The sequence below is a fragment of the Uloborus diversus genome, chromosome 1, assembly GCF_026930045.1.
Source record: "Uloborus diversus isolate 005 chromosome 1, Udiv.v.3.1, whole genome shotgun sequence".
Lineage (NCBI taxonomy): Eukaryota > Metazoa > Arthropoda > Arachnida > Araneae > Uloboridae > Uloborus > Uloborus diversus.
Window position 1 is genome coordinate 114,576,984 of NC_072731.1, and position 20,904 is coordinate 114,597,887.

Sequence of the window (20,904 nt, forward strand, 5' to 3'; positions counted from 1 at the left end):
GCTGGAGGCGGGAGCATTATGGTCTAGGGAATGTTTTCCTGGCATTCTCTGGGTTCACTGATCATTGTGGAAGGCACAATGGATCAATACAAGTACACATCTGTAATTGCGGACCATGTCCACCCCTACATGTGCATTGTTTTTCCTCAGGATGATGGCATCTTCCAGCAGGACAATGCGAGGTGCCATACAGCTGCCAGTGTACGTGCGTGGTTCGAAGAGCACCAGGATGAGTTTACCGTCCTCCCCTGGCCAGCAAACTCACCTGACTTAAACCCAATCGAGCATCTGTGGGACCATCTCGATCAAGTTGTCCGCGCCATGGATCCTCAACCGCGTAATCTAGCGCAGCTGGCCATGGCATTAGAGTCGGCATGGCTAAACATCCTAGAGAACACCTTCAGGGACCTAAGTGACTCTCTTCCTGCACGTCTCGCAGCAGTCCACTCTGCGAAAGGTGGTTATTCTGGCTTTTGACAGATGGTCACATTAATGTGACTGGACTGTGTATTACTGCCTAAGAAATCTGACAATTACTACACCAAGTCCAGAAAGATTTTTTTTTTTGAGCATAGGTATATTTTTTGTTGCTAACCCTATCTGGTGGCGACTAACTCACGGTAGTCCTGAAATTAACGCATCAGTATAGAACTGGGATGATCTTTATTAGATACAAAGAAATTCTGTTATAATGAACTTCAAGGGACTGCACATTTTGTTCGCTGTAACGGAAATTTCATTGTACGGAAATTTGAGTACTGTAATGGAAATTAAACCGGGGTTAAAAATTTCTTTCATTGAAACCGATATTTCATTGTATTGGTATTATATTGGTATTTGTTGTAACAGGATTTCACTGCATTAACTTAAAATTAAAAATGAATTTTTGAGGAAAGAAGAATGTGGGTCTGCTTATGAGCTAGAAATAAGAAAAGGAAGAAAAGATTCAGTACCTGTAAGCTTCTTCCCACTTCAGCAACATCCGCACCTGGCGCTGAGAAGGATTCAGTGATGATTCCGACATAGCTCAGGATGGCAATGATTACAGATTGGCTGAAATGGGAGAAAGAGCTTTCATATCCGAAATACCAGAAACCTCATAAAATAATATTTAGGATGACCCACGGAATTTTTATTTATTTATTTTTTTTTTTTACATGAAGCTATTCTGGTTTGAGAAATGATGAAAGTTCTTTACCCGCTCACTTCAAGTTTTGTGTGTAAAATGAATTAAGCCTTCTGCTACCTTAGTACTCTTTCTAACCATGATTGAAAAGTATAATTTCCTCGAACAATACTTGAGTGTCTGCTAAGAAGTTGCAGAAGTAGAATGTTTTATTGATAATTAATATCTGACAGAACTCCAGAATCTGGACCCAGCTTGTCTTCATCAGGGGCAGATACCGTATTTTATTTTGGGGGGGGGGGGGATCATGGATAGGGGAGATAGTGGACTCAAGTAACATTTTCTGAAAACACTGACAGTTTTGAAAACTATGAGGAAGCTCCACCCCCTCCCCATACAAAAATATACAAAAATTCAAAACTGCATACAAAAAACATTGAAATAACTATTTTTCAAGTTCTTTTTTTTTTTTTTTAAATAATTTTTCAGTTTTAGAATGTTGTCAGCCCTAAATTTTCGAAAAACAGCAACCCAAGATTTTTGAAAGTTTCGGATCACAAACACTCTTCGGTCAGGGTTTAGAATGTAGTCTGACGTACAACAAAATTTTCTTGAACATGGATTAAATTTAATTAAAATAATAATAATTAAAATAAATCACTTGGTTTGAACTCTGGCGTTCATCTTGTGAAAGCCGTGAAGGTGAAGGAGTAGTATATTTCCTGTTCTAACAGTGACCTTTGAATTTGTGTTGAGAAAAAGTTTCAATCCTGTTCCAATTCACATAGCGACTTTAAATAAAATAGGCATCACAGATACGAGTTGAAAAAATGTATAGGGCTTGTTAATATTTGTAGTGGAACACCAATGTTATAGATCTGGGCCTGAAGTAAAGGATTGTTTAGCATAAAAATTGTGATTAAAGATTAACTAACTGACCAAACTAAAAAGTTATTGCACATTTATTATTATGAAATAAAAATTAAGGTTAGCTCCTTACAATGCTCATCAGAAGCGGATACAAAAAAAATCTTTTGAAGGGGGCACAGGGAATGGGGAATTGAATAGACCCCCCCCCCCCCCCCGCCACCGACGAACTCAGAAACTACTTCTGTGTGAATTTTAAAACAGTTGCTGATTTGTTCTTAAAGCCATGACACAGTTAAGGTAATATATTGATAGTACATGCCGTTTTAACTAAAAATCATGGTTTTTCTAAGAAACTACCATACGATTCTTTTATTTTGCTTTCTTATAAGCTGAAAAAGGAATCTACTATTTCGCAAATAGGTTCCTGGATCAAAATGACTCTTTTAGGTGTGCCTGCACATTCAAAAAAAAGTTAATGATTGATTCCATCAAAGAAGAATTAGTGGAGGAATCCTGATAATACGGTTCCTTGAATTCGAAACCAGTCAGTTAAATGTATTCTGCAACAATGGGCCTCTGACTCCAGTAACACTTCTTTAGCAAACAAAAATGCTTTTATTCAAAATATGCTGTGTGTGTTTATGTTCTTTTTAATAAACTATATAAAAAAAATGCAAAACAAAAGTCAATTAAAAAATTAAAAAGTGAAATTAATTCATCCTTTTGGGGGGGGCACGGGCCCCCTTTGCTAACAAAATGCGGCTTCTTTCAGTACATTTTCCATCTAATACGAAAGGGTCTAATTTATGTCAACCCTCGTATAACAAGGTTTTGCGCTAACAGGAAACTAAAATTTTACATTTCTTGCATGACACAAAATCCGAAACACTGATTTGAAGTAAGTAACTATTCACAGCACATTTACACATAAAATGAGCATGAACAAAAACAAAATTGTCTAAAAATCACAACAGAAAGGAATAATAATTTGCAGTAGAGATGTTAATACCCGTTCGTTTATGAACGAACGGGTAAAAGAGCGAATCCTTAAAATGAACGGACCCATTCGTTCACTTAAAAAATGAATGACCGTTTATTTGAACGATGAGCAGTTTGTAACATTGTATTGATGCAATTGTGATAAAAACGCATTGAAAAAATACATTCATCTTTAAATTTTTAATTCTTTTTTTAATCTCCAAGCTTTCTTTTTCTTAGTGCAGTACAATACATTCATTTTGAACCTTTTTACTTTCTGCATTTTATTCATCATTTTTCTTTAACCGTTGTAGTTATTTTGCAATTCTCCAATGTATCCTTTGGTAAAGTTTTGTATAACTTGTTTGGGTTGCTGACAAAATGCCCACTTACTGTCCCATGCAACTGTTAAAATCCTTCAAAAAATACCATTTATCATTTTTCTGGCCATTCTTATGTTTTCTATAACATCTATCAAGTACCATCTATATTGATTTGGCTTTATTTTTAATTTACTTGACGACTTCCAAGTCACTTATTTCAGGATATTTAGGATTATTGCTGTCTATTTTTTTTTCCCATTTAAAAAAGTGTTGTCTTTTTTTTCTGTTATCATGGGTACTGTGAAATAATTTTGAAGCTCCCTAATGTTTAGGTGAGTCTTTTTTTAAATTAAGTAATCCAGTATTCCGGCTGAGCTACTGATGTATTTGTTGTTACTTTTTTCGTTATACATGGTCTATTGATAATACCATATGTATACATTAGGATGGGCCAAAACAATCACAATTCTGCAAAGCACTTAGCCTTAGCGCGGAAAATTTGTGACTCTAATTACTATAGAAAATCTCGTGACTCCCAGTTAATGCCTTCTGCTCTGACAAGAGGCTTGAGTTTTTGAGATTTTTAGAAAAACATCAAATAAAGAGAAAATTTACAAACTATTTTAAATTCCGCTGAACTTTAAGCCTTAGTGAGGTAATTTTTTAACTTCCTCACACAAACTACTGCGTAACATTTCAAGACTGTGAGTAAATTTTTTCTGCTCTGGCAAGAGATATAAATTGAGAATTTGACATAAAATTCCTTAAATACGAGTGATACATTACAACGTAGTTACATACCTAATACGCTGTAATAATTCAAATTTTAAATCACATCAACGGCATCAGAGCACCCATTGAACCAGGTGTTACCTTTCAGGGTTTGGGTGAAGGGGGTCAAAATTTCAGATACTTTATGAAACTCTTGTTGAAATTGTAATATTTTTTACTTTTCATGAAACTGTCTGATGGTTTGTTAATTTTCATGGGATAATAAGGACATTCACTAAAATCATCATAAATAGTTCCTTCAAATGTTGTAAAGCTCAACTATGTAACGGCACCTAATAAACTGCTAGCAGTAGTAAAATATTTGCCCTGTTTTCAAAACTGATTTTTCTGAGTTTAAGATAACAAAACCGCCAAAATTTAAATATACTAGTTATTTTATTTATTTTTAATGTAAATTTTCTATTGTTTAGTTAGTTTAAAAATGTCTCAATAACTGTAGAAAAATTATTTTAAGAACACGTCGTTTTGCTTTTAATTGTGTCATAGCCATGAGTTTCAGTGTGTTGCCAAGTTAATTATTTATGTATTTTGCGCGTAAAAATTAAGATATTAAAAGTGTGAAATTAATCATTAAAAAAATTAAGCTTCTTTGAGATTACAGTAACATGTAACTCAAGCCAAGTTATATAATTACGTGAAGATTTTTTTTTTTTTTTTTGCCCGGAAAAAATCTGTTTTTGTTTAATTTTTATTTTGATGTGAAAACTTTTTTAATAAAAAATATATATATATATGATTTATCCCAGTATCTGTGAATTTACAAATTCATTATTACTAATTTATAACAGTTCGTCACAGATGTAATCTGCACTCTTTTATTTGAATTCTTATTGGTATCAAATATTTCAATTATTATTATTTTTTTTTAATATTGATTTAAAACTGGTTACATTTTATTATCAGTTCGTTGAATTTTTAAGAACTAGTAGTATCCTTAAAAATCAGGTTTAAATGAAAGGCATTTTTTAATGTACAATCGTCATGAGAAACAAGAAAGTGTTGGTAAAAAAAAGAAAGAAAGAAAACTACACACATTAGTAATATAAATGATACTGCTTTGCATGAATAAGTTCAAACTGTTGCCCACAAATAATTTATGACATAATTAATTTAGCTCACTACTGTTCTACTCAGTAGTGGATTTAAGGGAGGGGCAGGAGGCCCGTGCCCCCCCCCCCCCCCAAAGGATGAATATATTTAAATATTTTATTCACTATTTTTTAATTGACTTCTCCATAGCGTTTTTTTATATAGTTAATTAAACAGAACACAAATACACATAGAGCATATTTTGAATAATAGCATTTTTGTTTGCTAAAGAAGTCATACTAGAGTCCTAGAGTGGCAGAATACATTTATACATTTAACTCGCTGGTTTTGAATTCAAGGGAACGTAATATCGCGATTCGTCCATTAACTTTTCTTTGATGGAATCAATAACTAACATTCTTCAAAAAATGTGCAGGCGTGCCTAAAAGAATTATTTTGATCCAGGAAGCTATTTGCGAAGTAAAAGCTTTATCTTTTTCAGCTTATAAAAAATGCAAAATGAAAGAAATCATATCGTAGTTTCTTGAGAAAACCATGATATTATTGGAGGGGGTATGTAATATGAATATGTTATCTCAACTGTATCATGGCTTCAAGAACAGTCAGCAACTGCTTCGAAATCCACACAGAAATTGTGCTGAATTTTTCAGTAAAACTTATATGTTTAATAGCTATGATTTTCTTATTTAAATAATATTTTATAGTTAAAATACTATAAAATAATATTAAAACCTCAAATGAGGTATGGGTATATTTTTCTTATTGAATAACCTTGCCCTCGTGCTATAACCATTACGACATTGTTCCTAAAATTAAATCCGCTAATTGTATAGCATTTAGGTAACATTATTATGGTTTAGTATTTAATTGGCTTGAAACGTTAAAGATGTTTTACGTCCACATTAAAAGTATATTGGTACATAATATGTATGTTCTTAGAAGTGGATCATTAGCTTAAGGGATCCTAAAAAATTTAAAAAAAAGACATTTTAAAATAAAGTAATGAAAACTTGTTATGAAACACCGTATGTGGCAGGGGGAAGGAGGAGGTGCTATTCAATTTCCCGGGTCCCCTCCGAGAGATTTTTCTGTATCCGCCCCTGGTTCTACTACACCAACTTTCTAATAATAAAACGCATATTTAAAACACTTCAAGTAATTTGTAACTCAGGTCTATATGGCGGGAAAAAAAGAAATTACTCTTAAAAGTAGTCGAAAATTTCTTCAAAACAGCTTTTTACTAATATTCTGTTTGATAATAAAAAAAATATTTTACTAAGGTAAAATTCAACATTTTTGTACATATATTATCAGTTACATAAGTTACGATCAAAAATCTGCAAACATTTGTTGATAAAAAGATACTTTTCAATGAGCGAAACTCTGCCTTTTTCTACTGTTGAGATAGGGAGAAAGTTGCGGAACGACACAAAATGGCGGACGCTGGAGCGTGTCGCCACTTAAGAGACGGATCGAGGGCTTTAGCTACTAGAGGTGGGCAACGTCGTTCTTTTTAATAATCCGTTCATTCTTTTGATCCGTTCATTTAACTCGTTCATTTTAAAAAGTTACAGGTGATCTCTCTGCACAAAATACTCACGTACAGTTGAAATGTTTCATTAGATCAGTAATATTCATTGAAAGAGAAATAACTAAAATTATCTAAAAGTAAGAAAAAATTTTGTCTATGAAAAATTAATCAAAAAATATTTTATTTGGGGTCAGGTGTAGAATGTTCAGATAAGCACAATTAAGTTGCTTCTTCGTCAGCAGGTGTTAGCAGCATACTCTGAAAAGAGCCTCACATGTTTCGGAACACATCGCTCGTCAGCAAGTAAACCAGGAGAAAGCATTTCTTGATAGATTACAATAAAGCAAATGTTGAAGTAAATACAGAACTAATGTTCTTTAAAGCTATTCAGAATACGATTTGGAAAAAGACAAGATGACATTAATTTAAAAAGAATTAACGTATTTACAGCCAATTTACTGTAAACTGGTCTCAAAACTAAGTTTTTTTTAAAAGTAAACATCTGCTTTTTAAATAAAACTGGCATAAGTTGTCAAAACTGACTTTCAAGGACTCCAAAACAAACATCTGTCAACCATGACACGTACCCAAAAGATAAAGGTGCGTTCTTTAAAATATTTTTCTCTAGCTACAGCACTGTATATGTAAGTATAGTATTACCAAAAGACCATGTATAGCGAAAAAAAACAACAAATATATCGGCAGCTCGGCCGGAGTACCACATAACTTAATTTTTGAAAAAACGCACCCAAATTAGGGAACTTCAAAATTATTCCACATTACCGATGAGAACAGAAGAAAAAAACGCAACACCATTTTAAATGAGGAAAAAATAGATTGTAAAAATCCTTATTAAAAATCTCTGCCTATTGAATGTTAAATAATCGACTAGGAAATCGCCTACAATGTTAAAAAATAGCCGAATCAATATAGATGGTCATAGAATAGGGATGTTATAGAAGACAAAAGGATCTCCAGAAAAGTGATAAAAGGAATTTTTAGAAATAATTTTGGCGACAGGAAACGTGAGAAGGATTTCAGCATGTGCGTGGGACAGCAAGTGGAAACTTCTAACATTTTGTTAGTAGCCCAAACAAGTTACACAAAACATTACTAATGGATACCCAAGTAGCATCAACTCATCGGATTTTGCTCGGTCGATCATCGACTCCTCCTAAACTCATCGCGTAATGCACGCTGATATCATTGCAATCAGAATCCGAGAACGATCAAATTTTCTAATGAAAATTTGCCGAGCTGCATTTCACCGGAAAAAAAGATCGTAACGATCAAATTTTCCGATGAAAATTTTCCAAGCGAAATTTCATTGAAAAACGAAATTGTGATGATCAAATTTTCCGATGAAAATTTGCTGAGCTACATTTCATTGGAAAAAGAGATCGTAATGATCAAATTTTCCAATGAAAATTTGCTGAGTTACATTTTATCGGAAAAAAAGTAGGGGGCAATTCCATGAAACTAGGGACATCACAGTAAAAAAAAAAACTCCTTGTATCAGTAATTTTTTTCTTTCATATGAGGTAAAAAAGACTGTATTTTCATAAAACTATGCGAAAAAAGTTATCAGCACATTTTTTATAAGTTTTATAGGCAAATTTTGACAACACTTCTCAGTGCCCATGTGTCGTTGCATTAACGATTCTAAAAGTTACTCTTTTTTTTCACTTAGGAAATTAATTGCTATGTCTACAATCTTATGTTTTCTTGAAATGTGGTTTATCTAGGAAAAGATTAGACCAACAAAGAAATTTTAAACTGTTATAATTCTCTTGTAGCAATTGTTTTTAAACTAGGGTTCATACTCTAATGTAACATCAGTCACAAAATTGTATAAAAATTTGCATTGCTTAAACAAAAACAAACCCAAGTTTATAAAATGTCATACTCTCTTCATTTATGATGATATCTTTAGTATTAATCCCTTAAATATTTAGAAATATTTGAATTTATTTATTTAAAACTTATTTAAAGTATGTAACATCAGTCACAGTAACATCAGTCATTTCTGTTTTCGTTAATAAACCTCAAACAAATTGCACAAATCGCATTGACTGCTGCAGAAAGGCAAAAAAAAGAGGCGATATAAATTAAGAAATAAAGGAAAACATGAAAATCACAAAAATTAAAACAAAGTAGAAACTGAAAAGAGTGGATGATAAAAAAAATAAATAAAGTAATTTTTAAAAATCTAGCATAATTACCAACGTTGGTTTAGAATAAAATAAAAAAAAAAAAAATAGGTGAAGAAATAGAACAAGTAGAGAACAAATTTAATCTATTGAAGTGCCAGGTTTAAATTAGCAGCTGCATTGACTCACTTTAAAATAATAAAACCCTGGAAAAATATGTCATTCAAAGCGCTCTTCGTTATATCTTCACAAAAGAAAACAGCTGTTGTAAAAATATTTCTGGCATGAAATTTGATAAACAGATACTCCTAGTTCTTCATGCAGTACGTTTGAATAAAAGTGCCTTATCTTCGATACAGAAATATTTCTAAATGTCACAGCTTCATGCAAATCTCAGAGCTATCACCATCCGACTTGCAATCATGTTACATTTGAGTGATACTTTTTTTTTTAATTCAAAATCTGTATTAGGTGCAGTGGCGTAGCTAGGGAGGGGCGGTGGGGGCAGTCCGCCCCAGGCGGCACTTTTCGGGGGCGGCAATTTCACACTTTTGATGCGAAAAAATTTAACGCGTTTCCCCAATTAGTAAATCATGCTTTTGATCTTTTTATGGAGTCAAAAAAAAAAGGTCTTTAAATTCTAAGGTTGTGGTACGGACTTTGATAATAAAATTATGCTCAAATACAAAACACGTGTTGGTCTTGTGGACACCTCTGTTTGTTTTTTCTCTTCCTTCATCTGAAGCTACAGACTGAGGGCGGTATCATATTTTTCGGGAAGAGCAACCGGAAGAGCCTTCCTATTCCTTAACGTCACCAAACAGCCCAAAAGTGCAGTTTTAGGCCTTGAGTCTCGAAACATATCCAAAGGATAACGCTCACCACATCCCTTTACATCTCATCTTTTAGCCTAATATTGAGATTTAAAAATTTCAATATCAACAAACTCCTGAGGGCGGTTAAGCCCTGATCCTTCCTTTAACGTGGTTAAAGATAGTCTAATATTTGTATTAAGGACATCAACTTCGAACTTTAAAATCCTCATCGCATCCAATGTCTCCAAAAATAGCTTAACGTTGGGTTTTAGAAACTGAAATTTCAGACAAACTCTAAGGCAGGGACCCCAAATGTGCACGAACCTAACGTCATCACAGGTGGCTCCAAATTTCGTTTTTAGAAATTTCTAAGGGAAGACCGTAAAGCTTTTCTTTTCTCAGGGATGAAGAGTTTAAAATGAGCAACAGTTCCGAAAAAGATTTCGGGTGGGAAATCCCCCTCCGAATTCTCTCTCTCATGACGTTGTCCGTCAAACAACGGCTAACATTTCGTTTTTAGGACGTCATTTTCAAAAAGTTTCGTTGGGAGACATGAAAACCATCTGACTTCCCAACATTTTTGGAAATAGCCGGAAACTTATGCCGTCAAAGATAGCCTACAATTCCATTTTTGAAACTTCAGCATGGTAAAATTTCTCGAGAGCTCACGTACGTTCCATATTCTCTTTGACGTCATCAAATATAGACTAAAATTGATTTCAAGTTTGAAAATATTTCGGGAGGAAAATCAACTCTTTATTGAAGTGAAGGGAGGCCCTTACACCACTAGATACAGCCCACATTTACGTGCTTTTAAGTTTAGTTGAAAAGCTTTCCGGACAGCGCCGCTGAACCTTCCCCAACGTCTTCACGTATCCAAAGATAGCCTAAAGTTGCCTTTTTAAGACTTCAGTTTCAGAAAATTTCCTGGCGGACTCCCAATCCCCCTAACGTCACCAAAGAAAGCATAAAACTGATTTTAATTTTGAAAAAAAAAAAAAATCTGGAGGGAGCTCAAAGCTTCTTTTTCTGTAAACCGTTACCAAAAATTGCTTAAATTAACAACTTTGACTTAACTTTTGGAATCTTTCGGTGGAGCTCTGAATTCTTTTTTTTTTTTTTTTGATTCTGCAAGAGAAATAAGAAGGAAAAACATTTTTTTTTAATATTTTTTCTTTTTTAAAATACTTTTGACTCTTTAATGTATGTGTTATCTCCCATCAAAAGGGCGGCAAATTGAGGACCCGCCCCGGGCGGCAGAAAGCGTAGCTACGCCACTGATTAGGTGTTTAGCGACGACCCTTTTTTTGCAGTAAAGGAGGGATTTACTTCCAGCAGAACATGCTCCAAAATTGTTGATTGCAACTGGAGAACGGGTTCTTGAAGAATATCACTAACAATTGTATCACGAGAAGTTAGATGCATTGAAATTAAAAACTAAGAGTATTTGCTGACTGTAAAGATTCAAGCAGAAAGACATTGGAAATAGCCTGTCAATGTGAATGAAATTTATTATTCAAATGAGAAAGGAATAAAATATTAAGCGCACTAGATGTAATAAATGAAAGAGACCTTATAATTTTATGAAATACATCAAAAATATATCTTTTAAAACTTTATAAATGTACTTTTCTTGTAATTTAAATACAATTTTAAACAAAACATGTGCTAATTTCATTTTTAAGGACAAATAATTTGTAATTGCAGCAATTTATTGTAAATGTAACATCAGTCACAAAATCTTTGTATCATCAGTCACGGGTGTTAAATAATTTATATACTCTCCGTTTTTAAGTTTTTCCAATAAAACAAAGTGTTTTCATCAAGTCTAAAATCTCTACTTTAAGGGGAAAAACTCTATTTAGATTTTACGTTATTAGTTTGAAGAGAATTTCAAATTGTACATAAGTCAATTTTCTCAATGTCTCTTCCGCGTAACATCAGTCACGTTTTTTCATTCCCTTCAATTTCACACAAAAAATTTCCTCAAGTTTGAAAACACGTGTGGAGGCAGTGATGTATCATATCATGATATTTTAGATCAATTTCAGAAGAAACAAAATTTAAATTTCAAGATAACGCTGAATTTAAAAATTAAAAATAGAGTCAAATTGTAACGTCAGTCACCGTGGACAGACCCAGGTCGTTTAAATTTTCCGATAAAAATGTTCCCAATCTAAAATTTTTGGAAATCTCCCAACTATTAAAATAGGATAAGTTTTATTATTTGAATAATCCGACTATTGATCAAACGTAAGGCTATACGAATCAACATTCAGGGTTGAGAATCGGAGGAAAAATGACTGACTTTGACTCCGAATCCAACTCCTGGATTTTGGAAGGGTTTACTCTGATTTGCGGCAAAATCAATTCAACTTTAGCTCCATGATTCCAACCTCGATTACCTCACTGGAATTGCGAACAAAATGAGACTCCAACTCTTGAATGATTTCTCTCTATCTCCAAAAGAATTCCACTCCATTCAGTTTGACTCCCAAAATTACAGACTCCGACTCGGTCTGCGGGCAAAATGATCGACTCCGACTCTTCACTAGCTGGCACGACAAGTATATTCACTGAATAAAATTCTCACTTTCCGTTCAGAAATCTGTCATGGCCTCCCCCCCCCCCCCGATAGATGGCGCCACAAATGATTTTCCATTTAACTTTACTTTCCTCCTTGGAAGGAGCATTACTTGTCTAGTGGTTAGCATATGAGTCTCGTATTCCAGAGGTCCAGGGTTCGATTCCCGGCTAAATTGACTTAGATTGAATACATGAATCAGGTTCATCAAAAGTAAGAAATTAGAAATTAAATAAACAAGTTATTAAAAAAATTAAAATATATTAAATAATTGTTCCAAATGACGTCAACCGAAAATGCCCCTCCCAAAAGTTTTCAAGAAGGGTCACGCGATCATCCAAGATGGCGGACACCCCTTCCTACTGTTAATTTTTTTTCCTCCTGTTTGTCCCTATATTGCGGTTGTTACTACTTCTCATCGTATTTTCATCCTAAATTCATCGCCTTGGAACAGCAATGCTCGTATATTGCTCCAAATCTCATTGTAATTTCATCCAAAATTCATCGCCTACGAACAGCACTGCTCGTATATTGCTCCAAATCTCATCGTATTTTCATCCAAAATTCATCCCCTTGGAACAGCACTGCTCGTATATTGCTCCAAATCTCATCGGTATAGGAAGCAAAATTCATCGGATTTCGATGATCGGATTCTACTATTGCCGATGAGACATATTGGAGCAATTTCCAATGAAAACTCATCGGAATCCAATCATTGGCTGATCAAAAATTGATCGGATTCTGATGGACGGCGGATGAGTTGATGCTACTCGGGTAGATTGGGAAATTGCAAACGAACTGCAGGAAACTAAACTGCAAGAACTTAAAGAAAAAATGATGATTAAAATAGAAAGAAAAAAGGTTCAAAATTAATATATTGTACTGCACTAAGAAAAAGGAAAATTGAGATTGATTAAGAGTTAAAAACTTGAAGATGAATGCATTTTTTTAATGCAATTTTATCACAAGTGCAGCAATACAATGTTCCAAACTGTTCACCGTTCAAAAGAAGTCTTTCCTTTTTTACGTGAATGAACGGATTCGTTCATTTTAAGGATTCCTTCTTCTTGACCCGTTCGTTCATGAACGATACATCACTAATCGCTACTTTGTAATCTGTCACTTGTATTTAAGGAATTTTCTATAAAATTCTCAAAAATCAGACTTCTTGAGCAGAAAAAGTTAACTCACAGGTTTGAAAATTTACGCAGTAGTTTTTGTTAGGATGTTAAAAAAAATACCGCACTAAGGCCTAAAGTTCAGCGGAATTTAAAATATTTTGTAAATTTTCTCTTTATTTGATGTTTTTCTAAAAATCTCAAAAATTCAAGTCTCTTGCCAGAGCAGAAGACATTAACTCAGAGTCACGAAATTTTGCACAGCAATTAGTATTAGGGAGTCACAAATTTTTTTCGCACTAAGGCTAAATGCTCTACAAAATTTAAATTTTTTCGGCCCATTCTAATGCTGTAGCTGGAAAAATTTAATAACTTAATTTTTTGACATGCAGAAAAGGAACCTGCGGTTTTTGGAAAGGAAAACATATCTTACCATTCGGCAACTGAAAATTACATTATAAAATGAACTATAATTGCTTAATGCATCTAAACCTGAATAAAATTTTTAGATTCATTTTTCATATGCATATCTTCTTATCTTTCCTTCAAAGAATATTACTAATCTAATAAAACATATCGAATGTACGTGAGTATATCGTGCAGAGAGATCACCTGCAACTTTTTTAAATGAACGAAGTCGGTCAAATGAACGAAGTTGTTCAAATGAACGAATTAAATGAACGGATCAAAAGAATGAACGATATCTGATGAACAGATCATTAAAAAGAACGACATTGCCCATCTCTAATTTGCAGGGACTTTACATAAAAAATAATTACACACTCAAATGTTTTATCAATTGAAACGATGCCTGCACTCTGGAAATTGTCGCTATTGTCCATTAAATTTGTTGCATAAAAAGCGATCAAGCAGCAGACACTTCTTTGTTACTTTTCAGTTTGCTGGTGCCTGAAGGCAGCACTATAGAAAAACTGTCTGAAGCAAAGTTATATATCAATAGTAAAGGACATGTAATGCCACAAAAAAATATTTACTTTTTCTTGTGGTATTGTTCAGTTTTTTTTTCAAGCAGTCATTTTCACTATTCAAATGCAATGAACCTTATAACAATTACAAAGAAATTTTGCAGATTCTGGGGGGGGGGGGGAGACCCACCTGTTTTTATTTTTTCAAGCAAACATTGAAATACTGTCAAGGTTTTTTTTGGAGGGGGGTATGACCCCTATACCCCCCCCCCCCCCTTGTATCCGCCACAGATTCTCATCAGCTCAAAACTCAACTATTGGCTTTGTGGTACTGGAAAATTTAGCACTGCAAGTCATGCCAAAAGCTAATCATGAATGGTATATTTTTCTTGAAATGTCCTTCCTGTGATGACATAAATTTGCAATTATACCATTGGTCAATGTAAATTATGGATTCACCAAACTCCTCTTTTGTTTATCTTGTTATGACATCATTCATTGGCTGAGGTAGTAGCTAAGCCAGAATACATTAGACTCTCATGTCTTGTAGTTTCTTTCGTTATCATTGCATTTGTCCTAGCATGTGTAATTTTTTTGTCACTCTGACTCATCAAACCTTGTTGTTCGAGCCTCATTTCTTTATTGTTTTGAAGAATAGTATACATTTAACAAATTATGAATCAAGTTTCTAATTTGTTTAAATTTATTTCAAGTATCTGTTTCTAACTGAATTTTCATCAAATCAGTAATATGTTTCAGTTTCAGCTTTCATTGCAAATTTATTACTGCTGCTATCTATCATGGGTTTTTCTATAACCAGATGGTTTTACACTCGAACAAAAAACAGAAAGATTTTTTTTTTACAAAATAAGAAAAAAATCAGCAACTTTTAACACGATTTTAGTTTTACCTATTTTAGAACAAGTAGTAGAAGCTGCCCATAGATTTTCATAACTTAAAATTAAATTACTTGGGCAGAATAGAAGGAGGGGGATTTCCAACTACAGAGTAAAATAAGGTAAATATTAAAAAAAATTAAAAAAAAAACTCACAAGAAAGAGAAGAAGACAACAGCTTTTATGCACAGAAACTTGGCGATTGGTTTCATGGGTGCCAGTTCTTCCTTATTGGCATGATAGAACAAGACTAAGGAGTACATAGCAACCTACAATAAAAGAATCAATTTTAAAAAAAAATGCAAAAAGAAATACTAAAGTTAACTTGAAGACATAATGTAATAATTATTGTTATTATTACAGATGATAGAGAAATCATGGTTACAAAAGTTTTGCAGAGGTTACCAAAATTTAACAATTATTTAAAAATAGCAACATAAGCATGTTCTAGAATTTTGAGTCTTAGCCAAACTTTTAATCCTTAGAAATAAAAAAGTTTTTTTTTTCTCTCTAAAAACACATTGCACAAGAACTGAAATACAGCTTTTGGCTAGAGTTGGAGTTTAGAAATTTGTTTTGGAAAGGACCCAAGCCAAATATCATGACAAATTTTTGAACCAAAGCTTAAAAATATTTAAATCCTTATTTCCCATGGGTCATTTTAAATTTATTTTCGAAGGGCCTGGATCCCTTCGGTTTCCCCTTTTGTTTTCCTACACAAAATACTTCAAATTAATATTTAATGTGTTTTCGACACAGAGCAATCACTCAACTGAAAGCTTTTCAACATGTACTTAAAAAAAAAAGAAAACGTGATAAATGACATAGCAAAGTGATGCTTTCGTCTCCTACTTACAAACTGAGACAAATTGTTTACAGCAACGATGTAGGGATAAGTATATTTTGCAGAAAACTCTCCTTCACCATAAACACCACACAATTCACTAATTCTGTAAAAAAAAAAAAAAAAAAAAGAAGAAGAAGGAATTACACTTAGAATTTCAACACTATTTTTAGCAAAATACTTGTTCAACAGAAAACATACACTGCTTAATAAATAAAATGCAGAAATGGTAGTTTAATGACATTTAAATCAAGTCTTTATGTTCTCCAAAAATCATGACAAAATACCAATTTGTTAAGTTTTCTTGAAGCAGTAAAGAAAAAAAAAAACTAAATATTAGCTACCTACTAGTAGTATTCACCAATGATACACACAAACACATACACCCATGTACATTAATGCATATACACATACAATACATATCATTATATGTGTGTATTGGTTCATATTTTGCATAATAACACACATATACATACAGTGGCGGATCTAGAACTCAAGCGGGGGGGGGGGGGGCTAACCTCGGTACAGGTGGGGAATCAGTTTTAGAGGGGTTTTTTCGTCATTTTTGCTGGTACTCTCAATCTCGGGGGGGGGGGGGGGGGCAAAGGGATGTCTGTCCCCTGTTTAAACAATTTGCAATTTTCTCTACAAAGGGTCCCTCTCCCAAAAAATTTAGTACTTTAAATACGTTCTTTTTCTTGAAATAAATTCATATGGTATACTGAAGAATGTAACAAGTCTTGCGAACATGTTAAATGTCTGAAAACACTATATGCAGTTCAATTGGATATAAAGCTACAAATTACCGCCCCATGGCCAGAGCTAAGACGGAATTGCAAGCAAACACCAAAAACGTGAGTTACAGCATACAGAGATTGTGCTCTAGCTTTGTGGTCATGAGTCTGGAGTAACTAAAACCATGCTCTGCCAAAAACCTTATATAAAGCTGAGTAGTTTATCACGTTGGTAGATAAAAATACATTCGCATAACAGAAATAGGTGTGCAAACATGGTATGGCTCCCTATTGAAAAGGTGAAGATAAAAGCTAGGGTACAAACATTATAGCCCAGCTACTGCTAGATAAAGATATAGTAAAAAGAAGCGGATGCATGAAGGAAGTTTGAACCCTCCCGTAGAAATTTGAAAAAATGTCAAAAATTTTTGGGACGTTTTGGTGGTAAAGTTACGTGCAATGGGGTTGAGGTTCCTTCCCGAGTATTTTCCTTACTATAGTCAATTTAAAGCTTTCTTTAGCGATATTAAGGGTTGGAATGCTCTTTCCAGAGTTTCGCACAAATAAAAGGTTAAAAACGTAATTTTACGTTATCTGTGATAACGTTAAGGTGATGGGGAAAGTACAGAAACTCTCTCTGAAAGTTTTTCACAGTAGAACTTGGAAAAACACGATTATAGACTATCTTTGGAGACATTAAGAGACTAATACTTTGGTGATTTGCTGTGAAAAATTTTCAAAATTGCAGTCTTTAAGAAGGAGTTTACGCAATTTCTGGTGAATTTACGTTACTAGGCGGCTCTCCTCTGGAAGTTTTTCGAGATTGAACACTCAAATTTAAGGCAATAGGTGGTGATGTTTAGGAAATGAAGAGGGTTCGGAGGCCCTCTCTGGAAAAGTTTCGTCAGTGAAGTCTGAAAGACGCAATTTTAGTCGATGTTTGGTTAAGTTTAGGAAATGGGAAGTTTTGGATGCACTCTATAAGGATATTTTAACAACCTTAGCTAAAATATTATAGTACTAGGTCTTCAAAAGGCTGATCTTGGTGGGGTTTCGTTTGGGAAATGGAAAAGTTCATGGGCTGTCTCTGGAAGTTTTTGACCCTAAAGTTAAAAAAAAAAAAAACTTAACTGTACGCCTTCTTCGTCAACGTTAGGCTGATCTCCTAATGTTACAAAGGTTATGTCAGGTCTTTATTCTGGAATTTTTTCAAAATTGAGGCCCTAAAGTGACTTAAGGTTTAGGTTTGGGAAAGATAGAGGAAAGAGAAAGAGGACCCCCTGCCTCCTCTTGACTCTATCGGCCTCCTTCCCCCCCCTCCCCAAATCTCTTTCAAGAAGTCATTTTTAGGTTGCATTTGAAGAAGGAAGGTTCAGGGATTCTCCCGACGAATTTTTTAAAACAAAGTTTAAAGCTATCTGTGCTGATATTAGGGGCAAGTGTGCAGAAGAGCCGGCCCAAAATTTATCAAAGTTGAAGTCTTAGAAGCACAATTTTTGTCTGCTTTTAAAGACGTTAAGCGTGTAGAGAAGAATTTAGGTATCTTCTTCGGCTAAATTTGGAAATTGAGGTTTCAAAGGCTCAATTTATTCTATCTTTTATAGTAATATTAGGAAAAGAGTGAGTGTTTGGAGATCTTTTCCAGAATGTTTTTGAAATCGAAGTATTTAAAACCCATTTCAGGCTGGACGATGTTAGCCAATGCATTGGGGTTTGGGGGCTGTCTTCTAAATTTTTTTAATATTGAAGTTCTGAAAACATAATTTTAATTTATATTATGATGTAATGGGTTGTCTCCAAAGAAAATGTTTCAAGCTTGAAGACCTAAAAATGAATTTTTTAGCCACGTTAAAGGAACGGAGGGTGTTTGAGGAATTTCCCTACAAAATTTGGACATTAAAGCTAGAAAAGCAATATTAAACTGTTTTTTATGGTATTGTTAAGGGAAGGAGATTCAAAAGCCCTTCTCCATTCTAAAAACATGTTTTAAAGCTTAGGCGACGATAAATATAGATAGGAGAAGTTTCACATAACAAGTAGCTTGAAATTGGAACCCCAAAATAAAATTTCATTCTTTGTCTGTCCAAAAAATGGGGTGAATATTATGCAAATTAGAAAAAAAAAGCTAGAAAATTTTCTCCAGAAATATTCGGAAATAGTGTACTAAAAATGCAATTTTAAGTAATGTTTGATGACATTAGGGAGAAGCAAGGGCTCACCCAATATAATTTTCCGAATTTAGAGGAATAAAAATCATTTTAGGCTTTCTTTTTAAAAGTGTTGCAGTATTTGAAATCTGCGAAAATTCGGTTATATCCAGAGTAAGTTCTGAACTCATAGGTGGGGGGGGGGGGCTGTAGCCCCGCTAAACGGAGAATAAAGAAAAATATATAACTCTGTTAATTTGAAACTAATAACTTCAGATTGAAAAACCTTGATTGCATTAGCACAAAGCTATTTCCTCCAAGCCTTCCCATGCAATTGCAAATCACAATGCAATCTATTGTAAGTTTTTACCGAATGGGAGAAGGAGCTACAGTTCCTTTAGCCCCCCCCCCTTAATCCACCACTAATACGCCAGTATATATATTTATCTAAATATAATGCATGATTAAGTTCGCTAAGTATTGAAGTATTTGAAATCTTTGAAATTTCGGTTTTGTTTAGTTATGTCTGACCTTATGGAAAGGGAAGGGGGGATAGCCCCCTTAACCTGGGAACTAAGTTAAATATGTATGGCTGATTTAATTTGAAAGCAATAACTTTCAGATTTAAAAAAAAAAAACGACTGTGGAACGAAACTATTTCCTCCAAGCCTTTTCATTCCACTGCAGATCACAATTTATTCTGTTTTAAGTTTTGATCAAATGGGACAATGGGAGGGGCTACAGCCTCCTCAACCCTCTCTTCTATTAATATGCCACTATATATAGAAGTTCTATTTAACTGCAATTCATATTTAGATTCACAAATGTATTGCAGTATTAAAAGTCTCTGAAATTTCAATTTTATCTAGTGTAAGTTCAGACCTCAAGGGCCTATGGCCCCCTAGTCCCCCCCTTGGATCCCCCACTGTATACATATACACACACAAACAGCATGTCCCCATCAAACCTGCAAGATGCACATGCATACCTTTAATTGCAAAAGGTCAAAGTAAGATACAGAGTTAAAATATTGAAAGATTATAGCAAAATACAAAATATAACTCGTTATATGGCCCCTAGGTCCTTACTATTATATTTAGGAAATAATCTCTCATTAAAAATTAACATACAAACTTTGAAGCATTTGCAACAAAAATTGAAGGAGATATTCCAGTTCAGAATTCTAGCTCAGAGAGTAAGGACCAATTACAAATTGAGATTGAAACATATCATCCTTTCAAAAGAAGTCATTCATTGAAGCACGGATTCAAAAAGCATCATTTACCTTAATTTACGATAGCAAAGGCAGCCTGAAAATGCTTCTTTAGGTCTCTACTTTGGCAAATTTTTCAGCGGAGAAACCCCATTCTCTAAACCTTTCTCTAATGTTGGCAAAACTCGAACACTAACTAACATCACCAAAGATAGATTAAAATTGCTTTCTAAGCACCTCTATTGCAAAAATTTTTGTTCAGAGACATTAAATCATCTCTCTTCTCCTATCTTCAATAACCAGCCCAAATAGGAGGTCTTTAATGTAAAAAAAATGGATGGAAAGCTCCTAGGATTTACTCCAATGTATAAATGTGCAGCCTAAAATTGAGTTTCAAAATTCAATATAAAATATTTCTGAGCACAAAACCTGAACCCTCCTCCTAATGATATCAAACACAGCATGAAATAAGAAAAATAAATACCTTTGTGCAGAAAAGTAAAGTAAATAATAACAATGTCAAAAAAGCACAAATTACAGATTACTGCAGACGCGTGTTTTGGCGTTACAAGGAATGCCTTTTTCAATGCAAAAAGTAATAAGCTTATGGATGCAAAGACATCCATTAGCTCATTACTTTTTGCATTGAAAAAGGCGTTCAGTCACTCTTACGGCTGTTCAGTATTTGTAACTGTCGCCCCTGGCGAAGTTTTTTTCTTAGAACTATTCATGCCAGCATATGGCAACCCTTTTTTGTACAATAAGAAAATGGGCATTGTAAAAATGCCATCCTGTCCATTGCAATAA

The 20,904-nt window shown here is 33.9% G+C and overlaps 1 protein-coding gene across 1 annotated transcript in view; it reads right to left on the minus strand.

The window, feature by feature from the left end:
- LOC129231583 (transmembrane protein 184C-like) overlaps nt 1-20,904 on the minus strand; it is a 54,352-nt gene that overhangs the window by 20,721 nt on the left and 12,727 nt on the right. Inside the window, exons 5-7 of the mRNA XM_054865944.1 lie at nt 16,016-16,109; nt 15,316-15,428; nt 954-1,053 (exon numbers count right to left, since the gene is read on the minus strand). Coding sequence (XP_054721919.1) covers nt 954-1,053; nt 15,316-15,428; nt 16,016-16,109 — 307 coding nt within the window. The remainder of the gene's footprint in view (nt 1-953; nt 1,054-15,315; nt 15,429-16,015; nt 16,110-20,904) is intronic.